The 18,005-nt window shown below is 37.2% G+C and overlaps 2 protein-coding genes across 2 annotated transcripts in view; both read right to left on the bottom strand.

Moving 5' to 3' along the window:
• Positions 1 to 834: 834 nt before the first annotated feature.
• LOC123537819 (uncharacterized) lies at positions 835 to 3,839 on the bottom strand. Its single transcript, XM_045321664.2, has 2 exons — positions 2,959 to 3,839; positions 835 to 2,560 (listed from the first exon to the last, which is right to left on the bottom strand). Exons 1-2 carry the CDS (start codon positions 3,558 to 3,560, stop codon positions 1,315 to 1,317), a joined length of 1,848 nt encoding a protein of 615 aa, XP_045177599.2. The 5' UTR covers positions 3,561 to 3,839; the 3' UTR covers positions 835 to 1,314.
• A 9,108-nt stretch (positions 3,840 to 12,947) lies between these two features.
• LOC128559646 (uncharacterized) overlaps positions 12,948 to 18,005 on the bottom strand; it is a 196,527-nt gene continuing 191,469 nt past the window's right edge. The window contains exon 11 of the mRNA XM_053551956.1: positions 12,948 to 13,043. Coding sequence (XP_053407931.1) covers positions 12,948 to 13,043 — 96 coding nt within the window. The remainder of the gene's footprint in view (positions 13,044 to 18,005) is intronic.

Below are 18,005 nucleotides of genomic sequence, written 5' to 3'. Positions count from 1 at the left end.
AATCATCCTATTAAGTTTCAACATTCTGGGTCAAATAGTTCTCATCTTACTGATTGGAAAGAGTTTTCTATGTTCAGCCCCCTGTGACCTTGACCTTTGATGGAATGACCCCCAAAAACATTAGGGGTCATCTACTTGTAAGTCCCATCACCCTATGAAGTTTGAAGGTTCTAGGTAAAATAGTTCTCAAATTATTGACTGAAAATGAATTTCCATGTTCTGTCCGCTGTGACCTTGACCTTTAACAATGTGACCACAAAATCAATAGGGGTCATCTATTCTGCATGTCCTAGCCTGGGAATCCAGTCTGACAATTTCTAACTTTCTTTCTACCTGCAAACTGACAGCCTGGGGAAACCTGTTTTTCGACAGCAGCACCACCTATATTACACCCGAAATATGCAGGTGTTTAATAAATAATGATAACTTCTGAAACCAATAGTCCATGGCTAAAAATAGAAACGGAATTCTCACGTAAAAGACAGATCGGAATCGTGTACTTTCGAAGGTTTCCGAACATTTCCGGGACATAGGCAAATACCAGTTTGTACCTCCCATAGCTTTTCCAGCAAGTTGTAACAACTTTGAAATATGTCAGTATAAACTTAAATTTGCGTCATAGCTATCAAGATGTTACATTAATGCAGACCTAGTGATCTACGAAAATTGCCGAATTTTCGACAGCACTGCCTCATTTTAGTTTCAAACAAGCGCAAATATGATCACATGTTAATTACAGGGGTGAAAGTATGGAATATCTAAAATCCTGAAAAATTTGCTGGGGGCCTGGGGGCCGCATGGGCCCCCGGTGGGTCCAGGTAGGGGGACCAGGGGGGCAAAGCCCCCCGGAAGCTCTTGAGAATTAGTGATTTTGAATGCTTAGAACAGCCCTATTCTAGCCTTAGATTTGTGCCAAAAATTTACTAATTAAAATGCACAAAATGCATGATTTTCAGTTAACAGTAACTTTTCTAAGTCAAGGACTTGTTTCAACAATATACCCTCAACATGTTTTTGTAAGATTCAGACTGAAACAACCTTCAAATTCTTGAAACATTTTTATTTTTTCATGTAATAAAATACTAAGAGAATCTTGACTAAACTGTGAATAGCAACAATCTCATAAATTTCAACATCCTAGTACATAATTAAAACTTTGCCAGACTGTGCGTATCTAGACTAGAATTATAACAAAATATACACATTAATAATACACTTATATACAACTGCATAATGGTGATGTCATCACTATCATGTGTCAGTAAATGTTATGTTTTTTCACTAACATGAGCACTACATTAAAATTGTCACATTCTACATAAGTTTTATTCTTTTCCATGGCCCCTTTTTACTTGAAGATTGTGAGACATCATGGTTTCTTTTCCTGTTAACAATCCTGTTTTTCAATTTAACAAGTTTTGACACCCTCTTGGCTTTCTCCATTCTCAGTTGTTGGATGGATGTGCTAAGTTTTTCCGCACGCTTTGCCTGCTCATTCTCTTTCTTTTCTTTCAAATACTTCTGATATTTGGAATATGCACTGATGCAGGACTTTTTCATATGTCTACTCACTTTCATTGTTGTGCTTTTCACATTTTTTCTTTTCAGTGATGACTTGACTATGGCCACTGCCTCATAGTTTTTAACAGTCAGTTTCGTCCTGTCCTTTTCTACAATGTCATCCATGATATTGAAAGTGGACTCAATTAGAGGGCCACTGAATATTGTCAACACAGAACTCACCAACTTCTTCAGCACTGGATACCTGGGTTCATTAAATGATTCCAGCTTAAAAACTTTCACCCAGTACCCAGTATCTATTCTTTGTTCCTTACTGTACTCATCTGCAAAATCCATCACATCAGAGTCCACAGTGTATTTAATCACTTCCGCTGACAGCTCTCCCATCTCCTCTTCAGTGAACAAGTTTGGCAGTTGTTTGGCTATGTTCTTCAATGCCATGGAGGCTTGACTATGACTGGCCATTGCTGGGTCAAGAACAGACAGACTCATGAACATTTTGTTGTTGAGGGGCAATGTTTTCAGCATCTTCTGAGCTGCCATCATATACCCATGATGGAGGTCTGAGTACAACTGACTCACCCAGTGCTTACATTTTTTGTCAATGCGAGCCTTGTTTATGTCAGCTAAAGCATACTTTCCAACACCTAATTCTTTGTCTGACTTGTGTAGATTTCTGTCCGTGACATCCAAATTTACCAAAGCGGTCACTTTGTCAGGAATGTGTTCTGGCTTGATAAACATAGCCACGAACTGAGTGGTAACATCAACCATACGAGAATGGAGTGTGTGAATGAGAGGACTTTCAGACTGGAAAACCTTCACAAAGCCCTGAAACTCACAGAGCAATCCTCTGCATAAGTTCAGCTTTGTGATGGTTTCTCTTCTGTTGTGGAACAGATGGTCTAGGATGCGGTCCTTCCTTTCGCTGCTAGTTGTAGATTTCTGCTGTTTCGCCTGTGACAGCTGGAGCAGAATAATGGCTGCCTGTGCCTCATCAGACACCTGATGGTTCTTGAATATCTGACTGATAATGTCTCTAAAATAGGTGAAATGCATAAAGATTAACAAAAAGAATATTATGTAGTTAATTTGAATTCAGTCAAATCTTTATAAAATGATTTAAATAAATATTAATACACTTGTACCAGTAAAATATATAGAATTTTGAAGAACTGAAGCTTAATCATTAATGTAGTAGTGAAAACTAATGCTTTATAAATTCTATTGAAATTTTTATTCATATTCAAAAACTATTTGCTTATTTTTACATTTTTTCTGCAATTTCGTTTGTATAATTGTATGTCATCTACAGATAATCTATATTCACAAAATAAACAAAATAGTAAGTAAATCTTGAGAATAATACTAATTGACATTAAAACATACAATCAGTACATACATGTAGTTATTTCTTAAACAGGAAAATGCAATCACCTGTATCCTGTTTTCTCTTCCTCTGACAAGAACCCAAAGTAATAGACTAACAATACATCTATGCATTCCACAAGCCTAGATGTAACTTCAATCATTTGTAGGAAACGACTTGATATCGGCCGTATAAGATGTTTTGGCGTTGTCACATTCATCAATAACTGAATTTCAGCAAATACCTCTTGCACTTTTGGCGACTCTTCTATATCGTAGAACAAGTCTGATGCAAATGCTGTCACAGACTGGTCCACAGATTTCATAAGTGCTTTGGATACATTATTCACCATGTGAACAGTATCTCCACTGACATTAAGTAAATTTGGATTTTTCTCTCTGACTAATGTCTCCACACCACCCCTAACACCTCTCATTGTGGAACAATTGTCCATTAGTACACTCAGTATCTGAAACCAATTCAGTTCATATTCAGTCAAGATACTCTCCAGCGAATCAAGTATATCAGCAGCTGTTGCTAAATTTTGCTTCCTTGATCCAAGATGAGTAATTTCTATTTTCTCCGATTCTTCATCGTAATACTGAGCAATAACATTCAGGATCTTATCATTGTTATTGTTAGTAGCCTCATCAACATTTAATGAGAGCATTCTTCCTTTCAGTTTTTCTTTAAGCTCATGCTTAAAGCTGTCTGCTACTCCATGGGTGTTGATATATGTCGCACCTGTCTTTGAAATTGTTGTTTTTTCTAGTGCTGGTTTGTCTTCAGACAGCCTCTTAGCAAACTCGAGGAGATCTGGGGCCAAAGAAAATGGTAAACAGTGCTCACTCAGAAATGCAGCTGTAATCACCCGCTGCTTGGCCACTCTGTCCTGGATTGACTCTGATTTTTCGTTGGCCTTTGAAGAACCAGGCAGAACCTGAAAGAAAACAAGAAATGTCAAATTTTAAGTCGAAAAGGGGCCATAAGTCTGTCAAAAATTATTGCACCAAAGCCAAAATTAAACCTGACTTGCATGTTATGGTTACATACTTTTGTACCAAAAATGAAATGAATCTATTAATTCAATCAAAAGGTATTAAGTAGACAAGTTTGTAATAGACGGGCGGACGGACGGACTAACAGATGGACAGTGCAATAACTATATGCATCCCTACCGGGGGCATAAAAACAAGCAATATTATAATTTCAAACTCCTCCTTGTTGGCAAGCACAAAAATTTGCACCAGACAGCATAAAAATTGGGCATAGCTTTCGCACTAGCCACTGGCCTGAAACTTTAGTCAATCATACCTATTCCAGTACATATTAAAAATTAATTGTCATGTACAAAATTATTGAATATATGTCTAAAAGTTATACAAGTTATAAGTATTATATGTTATTTTCTGAGTATATCATTAGCTTTATTTATTTTAGAATTACCTCCCTTTACTGTTACTAGCCTTCGCAAACTCAACTTAGCTGGAGAACTGAATAAAATACTAACAAAGTATGAATAATTTCAATTACCTGATTAGTTTTCACAGTCTTTTTCTTCTTTTTGTGGGTTTTATCTTCTGCATGCTTCCTGATATCTTTTTTACCACCGCCACCATATTTCAACGTTTTGGCACAACATTCACAAAATGCAGACCCTGCAATATCAGGTTTTCGTAGCCAAAGACCCCATCGATCACCATCAGTGTCACATTCAGATAGCCAAGCCCATCTCCATTTGTTACTCTGTTTGCTTTCTAAGTCCTCAGTATTGTACGCTGGCGGTAAAAACTTCATTTTTCACGCACTATCCGGTGCAGTCGTAATTACGGCGTGTTAATCCCCGAAAGAAATCTTGATCTTCTTCGTGTTCCTCGTGGAAAGATTGATACTTTGGATATAAAAAGCGTGCAAAGCTGCACTAGAAATCAAGAAATGCGTGCGAACTTTGACGCGGCAACTTTCAGGCGCACGTGAAAGTCATGAAAAACGTGAGTGAATAGTTATATAAACGGTCGTCTAAAATGATGTTTTAAATCAAACAGTTTAAGTAAATTCCGGTATGTACAAATCGAGTAAACATCACTGCAATTTTTTTTTTAAGTGACTGTTCCGTGTTAAAGCTTATTTTATAATTGGAACTCTTTACAAGGTGCGTACAATAAAATCTACAAATCACAGCCAATATCTTGTCAATTTCCTTTATGTCATTTTAATTCTAATACACGGATACCATCCGCTACTTTGACATAAATCACGCGTTTAATTGAAATGCTTATATTATGTCACTGTTAATACATCGGCACGTGTCACGATGTTATACCTACCGTGATTTTGATGACAACATACGTGTCACTTTAACATTTAAATAACGCAGTTTAACAGACATCGCGAAAGTTGCCAAAAAAGGCCGGACATTCGGTCCGGCACTGCCTGAAAGTATGCCGGACCGAACATTAAATATGAAATAAACAGGAATCTTGCTTCCTTTTATCAGAATGCAGCTGTTGATATATTTTTCTTGTATCCTATCTGATCTACATTGCTTTGGATTCAAAAATCCCGAAAAATAATTATTTTGAAAAGTGTCCCAAAAATATGGAGACAATAATTATCATCAACCCACCTCTGTTCAAAGCGGGAAAAAAAACAACAAACATTAACAGTTATCGGTAATTATTCTGCTGATAAAGTAAGTATTGGCCTTGTTTTCGTCATCAATTAACCCCCACCCCCACCCCCGGCCCACCCCCCACCCCAACAGGGCTGAAAGAAGTGTGTCGGTATCATGGCATCTGAAGTGGAGATCAAAGCGTTATAGTTGCCCGAGATTGTCATGGAATTACGTCATGTTTTCGCGCCATATGACACATCACTGTCTGATCGTAACGCCTCGGTTTAAATGGCCGAGAAGAAATCAGTAAAAAAAGAATCTTCTTTAAATTTTTTTAATAGCGAATGTGCAATACCTCATATGAACTGACAGGTAAATGTGTCAAACAGTAATAGTGGATATCCTACCTCTGTGACCTATTTGCCCTCAAGGAATTTACATTATTGTTAGAGAAGAATATCTTACACGGTGTCGTGTCAAAAATACATCTACAAAGATTCATTTACTTATTAAACTTATTAAAAACCACAGCGACATCATACTGCTTTATCTTAAAACCACATTTCTATTTACGTTCATGAGGTCACGTAACCTATTCTGCCGCACAGAAATCTGTTTGCCTAAAATCTTTTTACTCGATGTATTTAAATAGCTGCCGCTTTTTCATTATTTAATATTTTTTAATTCTGTTTTTTGTACTTTCTTGTCAAAAGTCTGAATTGTATGATCATAGTATGTATTATTTATTTACTTTTAGAAATAAATAAATAATTAAGATCGCGCTGTTTGAAATTTTACAAATAATTGTATGAAAATTCAATCGTTTTTATAGAATTTTACCTACATTTCTGTCGATATCTTAATAAAATCGTTATAGAATTCAAACTGTATTACTTCTCAAGCGGTGTTGAAAATTTGAAGCGATTATATTAAAAAATGAATGCACTACACGCTTTTTTGTGTACGTGTCGATAAACAAAAGTAACGGCGATGTAAATTAGATATTAGACAGGTAGCACGTGCTCGTGGAATGGAAAATTACTAGCGTGATTTTTTGATAAATAGAGTCGATTGTGTTGGTCGGCGATCGATTAATTTTTCAAGCTTTGTTGAATGATGGCAACCTACCCCCCCCCCCCCCCCCCCACAATTTCGACCCGGATTTAGACGATTTGGAAAAACGATCCCCGCCGAGATGGAAAATCCGGAACTTCCGGAGTGGTCCGGAAAACTTTCACCCATGTAATTAGGCTAATTATAGAAAATCGATAATCAGTAATGACATGGAAACTCCTTCAGATTTCCCAAGGTGTTGATAATATCAGAAACTCGATGAATGCCAATTAACACTAAATAGCACAAATTAAATGGAATCTTTAATGCATAAATATTAGGTATGATTTCTTCTGACAAAGTACAAATATTATCAACGGCTTCCCAGGCTATACATGTCCAATCATCCTATGAAGTTTCAACAATCTGGGTCAAGTGGTTCACATGTTATTGATCGGAAATGGTTTTCCATGTTCCGGCCCCTGTGACCTTGACCTTTATCAAAGTGACCCCAAAAACTACTCTGCATGACCAATCATCCTATGAAGTTTCAACATTCTGGGTCAAGTGGTTCTCAAGTTATTGATCGGAAATGGTTTTCCATGTTCAGGCCCTTGTGACCTTGACCTTTAGTGGCTGTTTACTTCATAAGCCCTACCATCCTATGAAGTCTGAAGGTTCTAGGTCAAATGGTTCTCCAGTTATTGACCAGAAATGAAGTGTGACATACGGACGGACGGACGAACAGGGCAAAAACTTTATGTCTTCCCCAGTAGGGGTGAGGGGGAGACATAAATATTTAACTGTGAAACAAAAAATTAACAATAATTTGCAATACAAACTACTGACACTTCAGTTTTATCCACTGCACCTTTTTAACTACTGCATTTAAATTGTTATCTACAGTTATTGTGTTCATTATTTCAGCTATTTAAAGGTACATTATGTAATCTAAAAAACTGGTATTTGAAACATTTAATGTTCAGTTTTGATCATGTGAACAGTGCGGATATGTAGTAACCATACATTTTTGACTGGTTATTTCTATATATTATTGACAACGTTACTATTCATGTTATGATAATTCTGTTTTACATTTTTGGTATACACCCATAATCACACTGGATAACCGGCTATCCTGACACCCACTGGACAAAAAATCCCTCTGGAAAAGTAACCCAGCTGTAAATCAACTTGACAGTTTTGTCAAGGAATGGACATGGCTTACAGTTACTATTTTTGGGCAGAAAACAACCGTTTTGTTTTTAGAAATTCCCCAACAATTTCTTCAGTTTGAAAAATCGAACAAAAATCCCAAGTTTCGCGCAAATTATTTTGTTTATGAAGAACCTGTAAAAACTTTTATCATCTGGCCTTGTTGATAAAAGTGACCAATATCGGTAGACGGTCAGCGACACAAGGATCATTTGTGTAAAATTATTCTAAAATCAGGCTAGCAGTTTCACAAAAGATTTTTAATGTTTCCACCTTATACATACAGAGAAAAGTGACCACGCCCTCTGGTGGCCATGCTTTTTGATGAATCAGTATAGAGTAAAACACCATTCGCTCGAGGTCGCAAGGGGATGAGCAAAATGCTCAAGGTATCCGTGGTTTCGAGCGACCCAAACATTGACCAACATACGAAGATTTTTTTTTTTTTTACCAATTGTCATCAGGAGCATTTGCAGAGTAAACGGTGATTCGTAATAGTAACATACTTGTAACATTAAAAAAAAGTATTACAAACGTTATCTATGATAGACGTTTCAATATGGAATTTGTAAATGGCATACGACTAAGACTTTTTTATTTTTATTTATCAACAAGTGCATATCAGAATTATCGTCTCAAGTTTTATGAAAGGGCTTTATTTATTTCCTTCATTTGCATGCAAACAACTGCTGATTAAAATACTACGATCTCATAACTATCTTCTCGATCCCGATGAAAATTTTTTTTAAGTGATCAGTAATTGATCGAAATTTGATCAATAAAACTTTTCTTCAGTCTGTTATCAATAATTAATCTGTTTATAAGGTGAAATATACCGACAAACAAACATCTAAGACAGTTGGGGAGTAGACCACGCAATTCTCATGGTGTGTGAAAATGTTTAATCGATACATTCTGACTGCCGAAGGTGTGAACAATTTTGACGCCTCTGCTCGAGTCTGCCAGAAGAAACGAAGAATAAATTAATACACAGGGACCAGGTGCCATGCTCGAGCGATTGAGTTATCAATGCTCGACCCAGCCATGGTAATTTCACATAGAAAATAGAAGGAAATCGGCCGGGACCACATGAATTGCTCAAGCGAGCCCGGGTGCTCGAGTCATCGATGCTCGAGCCAGCGATGTTTCACTGTAATTAAAAAATTTCTTGCCAGAGGCTGACATAAGAACTATTTGTGTGAAATTATTTCAAAATTGGACCGTGGGTTTAGGAGTATACGTCGTTTGAAAATATTTCTATTTTTAACACTGGTGGCCCCTATGTGCAGAACTGTTTGAACAACTTTGGTAGATGACCATCCAAGAAACACCCATGCCAAGTTTCATCAAAATCCATTTAGTGGTTTTGGAGATGTCTTTTAAACACAATTGTTGACGACGGACTGGTGGATGGACACTGCGTGATCACAATAGCTCAGGTGAGCTAAAAACTATTCAAATGGAGAAGCCACAAAACACAGGCTTATCTTATATTTGAGATCAACATACTACACTGACCTTGAACTAACGTTTTTTGAAAATTGTTTTCTATGCTTTCAAATGGCAAACATTTGTGCCAGGTTATTTCAAAATCCTTTCTGTGTTAACTAGATCGAGCAAACATGAAAACCATCTTATTTGCCTTTGGTATTACCATACGACCTTGATATACATGGATTAAATTTGCATTCTAGAACTTGCCTCAATATTGCAAACTTTTATGTGGTAAAAAGATACAGAACAAGCATAAAGTACTGCTTATTTGATCTTTAACATCACCATGTGGAAATTGAGTTCTGCACTCAATTCATCTAAGAAAAGGGGTGCAAGGATATAGTGCACAAAAATACTGTCTTTTTGACCTTAATGTACAACCTTTACATAATCAACAAAAAAATGCCCAATCACCAGTACCTACTAATTCACAGCAAGGCCCTGACAGAAAAAGAAAACTTGGTGTACTCTTGACTCCAACCAAACCTTCAACACTCCAATCAATAGTATGATCAGGAAGGCAAACAAGAGCGCCGCCAAGCGGAGCAATATACACCCATCAGGTTACATCAGAGGATGGGAGCAAAATTTAAAGAACTTGACTGTTGAAGCCCAAAAAACAGGAACAACAAAAAGAAGAAATTCAAAAAAAAAAAATGTCCAAGTCCAAGAAAAAATTCTTACTAGGTATAGTTATGTCAAAATACATCTAAAGATTGGATGTACCATCCATGATGTACCACAGAAAAGTGGTCTCAGTTTTCCCTACTGCCAATAATAAAAAAGTTTCAAAATAAACTATTTATAGACTATTTATAGTAACAAAAAAGGGAAGTAATTAAAAAAAATATATTGTAAGAGAACAAAAAGGAATTTTGCCAAATAAAAACAAGAGCATTGCAATGCAGAGCAATATACACAAAGCAAAGTCATATATGACCTTTGACCCCTAAGTGTGACCTCGACCTTGAAGCGAGTCATCCAAAACATGCATGTCTCCTCAGTGTGGTGAATATTTGTGCCAAGTTTCTTTGAAATCCTTCAAGCAGTTCAAGAGTTACAGAGCGGACACAGCAAAGTCATATATGACCTTTCACTCCTATGTGTGACCTTGACCTTGAAGCTAGTCATCCGAAACAAGCGCTCTGCACGTTGTCTCAATGCTATGAACATTTGTGCCAAGTTTCTTTGAAATCCTTCAAGCAGTTCAAGACTTACAGAGCGGACACGAAACACACTCATATGACATTTGATCCCTAAGTGTGACCTTGACCTTGAAATGAGACATCAAAAACATGCACCCTGCATGTCTTCTTGGTGTGGTAAACATTTGTGTCAAGTTTCTTTGAAATCCTTCAGAGCGGTCACGAAATTGCTAACGGATGGACGGACGGACACCGGGACCATAACATAATACGTCCCTTCGGGCGTATAAAAACACAACAGCATTTTTTACCGAGAAAAAGGAACAATAGGTCAAAATGCTATAAATCATTGTTTCGCTTCTAGCATGAGTATGCAGCTTTCATCTGTGGCCCAATTATCAAGACCAACATCAATAATGTACAAGATGGAAAGAGATGTACTGCTAGATTCAGACCATCTATCAACTCATACCAGCCAGAGGTTTCACCAGTAGCCATAACAACAGCTTCATTGTCCTATATACTGCTGGTAATGCTTACAAACCATTATTCTTCCTGTCTCCCATAAGCATCTGGAGCTCTCTTCCACATAGTGCCATCTCAGTGCCATCCACTGATGCCTTTAGGGCCTGAATCAGCAAATTGCCACCCACCAAAAACCACAGACAAAGTTGTTCACTACAAGTTTCATAGGAATCTTCCATGTAAAGAATGCACTAGAGTGACTACAGTCTTCTGAGCTTCACACTTATTGGAAGAACTTTGACCTTGAAACAACCTGACTAGAAATTGTGTTCTGCACACTGTCGCATTATGGCAAATATTTATACCAAGATATTTATGAAACCCGTGAAATGGTAACAAGAGGGTCACTGACCCTAAAGCGCTCACCTGTGTACAAGGCTTCAAGTGTTTTTGTATAAGTACAGAGTTAGGTTTCTTCTATGTTAGCCTATATAATATACATGCCACACACACTTGTGAACCTAGGGCAATAATTTGAACAATTATGGTAGACATTACAAATCTGATATCACACCCAAATATCAAGGCTCTAACTATTATTGATTCAGACAAGAAAAGTGACCACGCCCCCTGGCAGCCATGTTTTTTGACGAATCAGAATAATTTGAACAATCTTGGTACAGGGTCACACAAGAACCATTTCTGCAAAATTATTTTAAAATCAGGCCAGCAGTTTCACATAAAAAAGATTTTTAAAGTTTCCACTATATACATATAGGGAAAAGTGACCACGTCCTCTCACGGAAATGTTTTTTAACAAATCAAAAGAATTTGAACAATCCTGGTAGAGGGTCACACAAGGACCATTTGTGTAAAATCATTCTACAATCCGGCCAGCAGTTTCACACAAGAAGATTTTTGAAGTTTCCACTATATACATATAGGGAAAAGTGACCACGCCCTCTGGCGGTCATGTTTTTTGACGAATCAAAATAATTTGAACACTCTTGATAGAGGGTCACACAAGGACCATTTGAATGTGTAAAATTATTCTAAAATCGGGCAAGCAGTTTCATACAAGAAGAGTTTTAAAGTTTCCACTATATACATAAAGGAAAAAGTGATCATTCTCTCTAGTGGCCATGTTTTTTGACGAATCTGTATATTAATTTGAACAATCTTGGTAGAGGGTGACATAAGGACCATTTGTGTGAACTTATATCAAAACCGGATCATCGGTTTAGGAGGAGATGTCGTTTGAAGTTTTTTTTTATTTTTAGCTCTGGCAGCAACCAAGTGAACCATTTGAACAACTTTGGTAGAGGACCACCCAAGGAACATCATGGCCAAGTTTCATCAAAATCCATTTAGTGGTTTTGGAGGAGCTGTCGTTTAAACACAAATGTTGACGACAGACCACTTGACACATGGATGCATGCACACACGCACAGACGGCGGACACAGCATGATTACATACCTCACCAAGAGCACTTTGTGCTCAGGTGAGCTAAAAATGAAAATGAACAGACAAAAAATACTGATCTGATCACATTGCACCAAACCATCTTGTCTTTGCACTTGCACAAATGAAAATTGCATTCTATAAAATCATCTCAATACCACAAACATTTGTTCAAAGACATTTTAAAATCCTTCAAGACAGTTAAAAGATACAGATCAGACACAAATTTGTTTGACTGTTTGTTTGATTTAACGTCACACCGACACATGATAGGTCATATGGCGACTTTCCAGCTTTAATGGTGGAGGAAGACCCCAGGCGCCCCTCCTTGCATTATTTCACTGACTTTCCGTAAGCCAGCTGGATGGCTTCCTCACATGAAGAATTCAATGCCCCGAGTGAGGCTCGAACCCACATCGATGTGGGGTAAGTGATTAGAAGTCAGCGACCTTAAAGACACAAATTTGAGACTGACTGATAAACAGTCAGACAGACAACTGGACCAAAATCAAGATGTCTTCTACAGGATTGGGGAATCATAATTAGTAATTTATAGTACGTGCTTATTGGTCTAACAGTTGCTTTTTATCATATCTTATGTCAATTCAGTTAGCCTTCTTCCGTACCTATTGCAATAAACTGTTTTGTTTCACCAATTTCTTTCACACATGCTTTGGTATGTCTCCACTCTTCATTGGAAAAAGCCTGAAATAATAAAGAAATAAAATGAACTTATTTAAAACAGCACCAAATAATTGGGCATTTTACATCTGTTTTGCATCTGGAATGGGAAGGGGTAGTAACATGGGCTTATAAAAGTGTAGAAACAACTTAGACCATGTCACACAAAAGCTGTAACACTCAAAACTGTCCTGTTTGTTCTATAGAAATCAGGATTAAAATATAATCTGCTACTGCCATAAGAGTAATATTTTTTTGTACTGTTAGCACTTATTTACCAGTAGCCCATATAACAAGAGCTGTCCGTAAGACTCCCGTACAAAAATATTAACCAGATTCCACCTTAAATAAGCAGGAAACCGCCTAAAAAATCTGTCTAACAAAGATTTTCCTGCTAAAATAAGACGGACATGGAATCCTGCTAAGTTAACCAGTATTCCGCCTAATGGCTTAGGCAGAAAAGTTAGGCTGACTTAATGAATTTCATGATTTTTGAATAAAATAGCACCAGTTTTGGCGGAAAAATGATGGTTTGTATAGTTTGAATTTCTGGACCATGTGGAGCACAGCAGATTTATGTGAATAGCATGCTATCAGCTACAGTAAGTGCCTTTATACATATAAAATACACAAGGCATGAAATCAAAAGTAAAATGTGATATTTTTTCCCATTTATTTGATTCATATAATTCTAAACAGATGCAGACTTATTTTTGTCATCAGTTTTCATGACTTTTAATTCTTGTACATGTAAATGTTTTGATCAGTTCTTGATCTCCATGCTTCTTATTTTGTCAAAAATATGTATATTTCTTAAATAATTATAAAAATGAAATTCAAAATTATAGTTAAAGCTATAAATTGTTACAACACTGAAATGTTGAGATACATGTAGCATTGTACTTTGTATTTTTTAGATTCTTTCAATTTAACCAAATGGCAGAATTTTTTCTTGTTAAGAATTTCTTAAGGCGGAATTTTTTCCTGCTAGTGAATTCTCTAGGCGGAATTTTAAGGCGTATTTTTTTCCTGCTAAATACTGGCTGGGTGGATTTTTTAACTGGTTTCCGCCTAAGAAAATTTGCATATTTCGCTGCGTATTCCTGCTTATAGGCAGAATCTGTGTTATATTAACCTGAATTGCAATTTAAGCAGAATCCACCTTACAACTTAGGCGGTTTTCTCAGATTTTTCTGGGTGTAAGTTTTCGTACGGGTGCCAGCCATTTTAGCTCGACTATTCGAAATACTGTCCCAGAAGCAAGAAAATATTACCCAACAAAGTTAAATATCAAAAGAGTTTTAAGTTCAAAAGGAAACCTAATTTTACCAAAATGAAGGTTAGAGTTATGGGACTTGCTGCTATCAACTTATTTTATAACCCCAAAGGCACATGTGAAGTTTCAGTTCAATATCTGCATTAGTTTTGGAGATAGTAACTTGCATGTAAAACTTTAACCAGAATATTCAAGTCCAAAAGGAGGCATAATTTGCCCAAAATACATGTCAGAGTTATGGGACTTGACCCAGTGAGGTTGGTAATTGATAGATCTAGAAAATGAAAAAAAATATGTTTCAAATCTATATGTCTTTTAGTAATAGCTGTATGTACTTGCACGCAAAACTTTAACCAGAATTTTCTAAGTCCAAAAGGGGGCATAATTTGGCCAAAATGAAGGTCAGAGTTATGGGACTTGCTGCTATCAACTAGTTTTTAACCCCAAAAACACATGTGAAGTTTCAATTCAATATCTGCATTAGTTTTAGAGATAGTAACTTGCATGTAAAACTTTAACCAGAATTTTCTAAGTCCAAAAGGGGGCATAATTTGCTCAAAATACATGTCAGAGTTATGGGACTTGACCCAGTGAGGTTGGTAATTGACCTAGAAAAAGAAAAAATAAGTTTCAAAGATATATGCCTTTAAATGATAGCTGTATGTACTTGCATGCAAAAACTTAACCAAGGTGTGACGCCGACGCCGGCGCCAGGGTGAGTAGAATAAATAGTCGAGCTAAAAATGTGCATGTAAGATTACTGACAGTTTTCAAAACCATAAGAAGCTAACAGCAGATTGGAATTGAGGTAAACTGGTATTTCAAGTATACTGTTTAACTCCCTGGGGTCGAGATGCGACTACAGTGTTATATTTTCTAACCCTGTAGCATCGATATCTGACTATAGGCGCATTATCAAGTCGCCCCAGGACGGCAATTGACAAGTAAGTCGCAGCACCGAGATCATGCTGACTGCACCTCGTACGTGTTAATTTTTGATAATCCTGACAAAAGCAAAATTACTTCGCATACTGGCTATTATTTCTTAGATGTTATAATTATTAAATGTGCAAATAATTAGTTCCCTCGTTAGAATAAATGTTTGTAATTATGCTGTCATGTAAAGGAAATAAAGAAGACGAACCCTGCTGTGTTTGGACATACTGTATTTCAAAGGAGTATAATAAAGTCGTCTGCCAAAGATCTTTCTTAAAATGAAGAAAATATTCATTATTATGATGATTCTGACATATCATTTCCGTCGGATAGTGATTCTGATGACGAAATTCCATTATCAGAGAAATGAATGGTCAGAAAATGTTAATAAGTTTTAGAAGGTTGAAATATTCGCATACAATACAAATAGACAAAAGTAACACAACAAAACACGTTTCATAAAATACAAAAATAAAGAGGGCCAAGATGGCCCTAGGTCGCTCACCTGAGAAACATACCATAACAGTGTAAACATGTTTGACCTAATGATTTCATGGAAACAAATATTCTGGCCAATTTTCATTAAGATTGGTCCAAAAATGTGGCCTCTAAAGTTTAAACAAGTGTTTTATCTGATATGACCTAGTGACCTAGTTTTTGATCCCAGATAACCCATATTCGGACTTGACCTAGATTTCATCAAGGCAATCATTCTGACCAAATTTCATTAAGATCAATTGAAAAATACAGCCTCTATCGCATACACAAGGTTTTTCTTTGATTTGACCTAGGTTTTGACATCCAGATGACCCATATTTGAACTTAACTTAGATTTTATCAAGGCAATCATTCTGACCAAATATTGAACAAGAGCTGTCACTAATGGTGACAAATGCCCCCACAGCACCTTTACCTTTGACCTGGTGGCCTTGACCTTTGACCTGGTGACCCCACAGTCAATAGGTGTCATGTACTCAATAAGTACTATCAGCATGTGAAGTTTAAAGGTCCTGCATGCGGTGTTTCGCGAGTAAAGTGCCTTCATGCAAAAAGATAACCTTGGCCCCTGTGACTTTGACCTTTGACCTGGTGACCCCAGTCAGTAGGGGTCGTGTACTCAATAAGTACTATCAGCATGTGAAATTTGAAGGTCCTGGGTGCAGTGGTTCTCCTGGGTGCAGTGGTTCGCGATTAAAATGCCTTCATGCAAAGAGTTAACATTGGCCCCTTGTGACCTTGACCTTTGACCTGGTGACCCCAAAGTCAGTAGGGGATATGTACTCAATAAGTACTATCAGCATGTTAAGTTTAAAGGTCCTGGGTGCAGTGGTTCGCAGGTAAAGTGCCTTCATGCAAAAAGTTAACATTGGCCCCTGTGACCTTGACCTTTAACCTGGTGACCCCAATGTCAGTAGGGGTTGTGAACTCAATAAGTACTAACTACATGTAGTTTGAAGGTCCTGGGTGCAGTCGTTCGTGAGTAAAGTGCCTTCATGCAAAAAGTTAACATTTGCCTCTGTGACCTTGACCTTTGACCTGGTGACCCCAAAGTCAGTAGGGATTGTGTACTCAATAAGTACTATCAGCCTGTGAAGTTTAAAGGTCCTGAGTGCAGTGTTTCGCAGGTAAAGTGCCTACATGCAAAAAGTTAACATTGGCCCCTGTGACCTTGACCTTTGACCTGCTGACCCCAAAGTCAGTTGGGTTTGTGTACTCAATAAGTACTATCAGCCTGTGAAGTTTGAAGGTCCTGGGTGCAGTGGTTCATGAGTAAAGTGCCTTCATGCAAAAAGTTAACACTGGCCCCTGTGATCTTGACCTTTGACTTGGTGACCCCAATGTCAGTAGGGGTCGTGAACTCAATAAGTACTATCAGCATGTGAAGTTTGAAGGTCCTGGGTGCAGTCGTTCACGAGTAAAGTGCCTTCATGCTGAAGTTAACGTTGGCCTTCATGCTGAAGTTGACGTTGGCCTTCATGCAAAAAGTTAACGTTTTGACGAACGAACGGACAGTTGAAAACTGATATGCCTCCCTTTGGAGGCATAAAAATACAGCCTCTATCGCCTACACAAGGTTTTTCTTTGATTTGACCTAGTGACCTAGTTTTTGACCCCAGATGACCCATATTCGGAATCGACCTAGATTTCATCAAAGCAATCATTCTGACTAAATTTCATGAAGATCAATTGAAAAATAAAGCCTCTATCACATACACAAGTTTTTTCTTTGATTTGACCTAGTGACTTAGTTTTTGATCCCATATGACCCATTTTCAAACTCGACCTAGACTTCATCAAGGTAATTCTTCTGACCAATTTTCATAAGATGAATTGAAAAATACAGCCTCTATCTCATACACAAGGTTTTTCTTTGATTTGACCTAGTTTTTGACCCCAGATGACCCATTTTCAAATTTGGCCTAGATTTTATCAAGGTTATTGTTCTGACCAAAATTTATGAAGATCAAGCGAAAAATACAGCCTCTATCACATACACAAGGTTTTTCTTTGATTTGACCTAGTGACCTAGTTTTTGACCCCAGATGACCCATTTTCAATACTTGGCCTAGACTACATCAAGGTCATCATTCTGACTAAATTTCATGAAGATCAGTTGAAAAATACAGCCTCTATTCCATACACAAGCTAAATGTTGACAGACGACAGATGCCGGACATCGAGCGATCGCAATAACTCACCTAAGCATCGCTCAGGTAAGCTTAAAATGTGTGTAAATAAATGCATGCTTGTAAATTTAATAATTCTTCATAGAT

Source organism: Mercenaria mercenaria, chromosome 9 (genome assembly GCF_021730395.1).
Source record: "Mercenaria mercenaria strain notata chromosome 9, MADL_Memer_1, whole genome shotgun sequence".
In the NCBI taxonomy this organism is placed as follows: Eukaryota; Metazoa; Mollusca; class Bivalvia; order Venerida; family Veneridae; genus Mercenaria; species Mercenaria mercenaria.
This window is presented reverse-complemented; position numbering and strand designations above follow the sequence as displayed.

Coding starts and splice junctions, on each gene's coding strand:
- LOC123537819 (XM_045321664.2), bottom strand. CDS start 3,560: ATGCTCTCATTAAATGTTGATGAGGCTACTAACAATAACAATGATAAG. Junction 2,561..2,958: donor GAAGAGAAAACAGGATACAG/GTGATTGCATTT, acceptor CACCTATTTTAG/AGACATTATCAGTCAGATAT.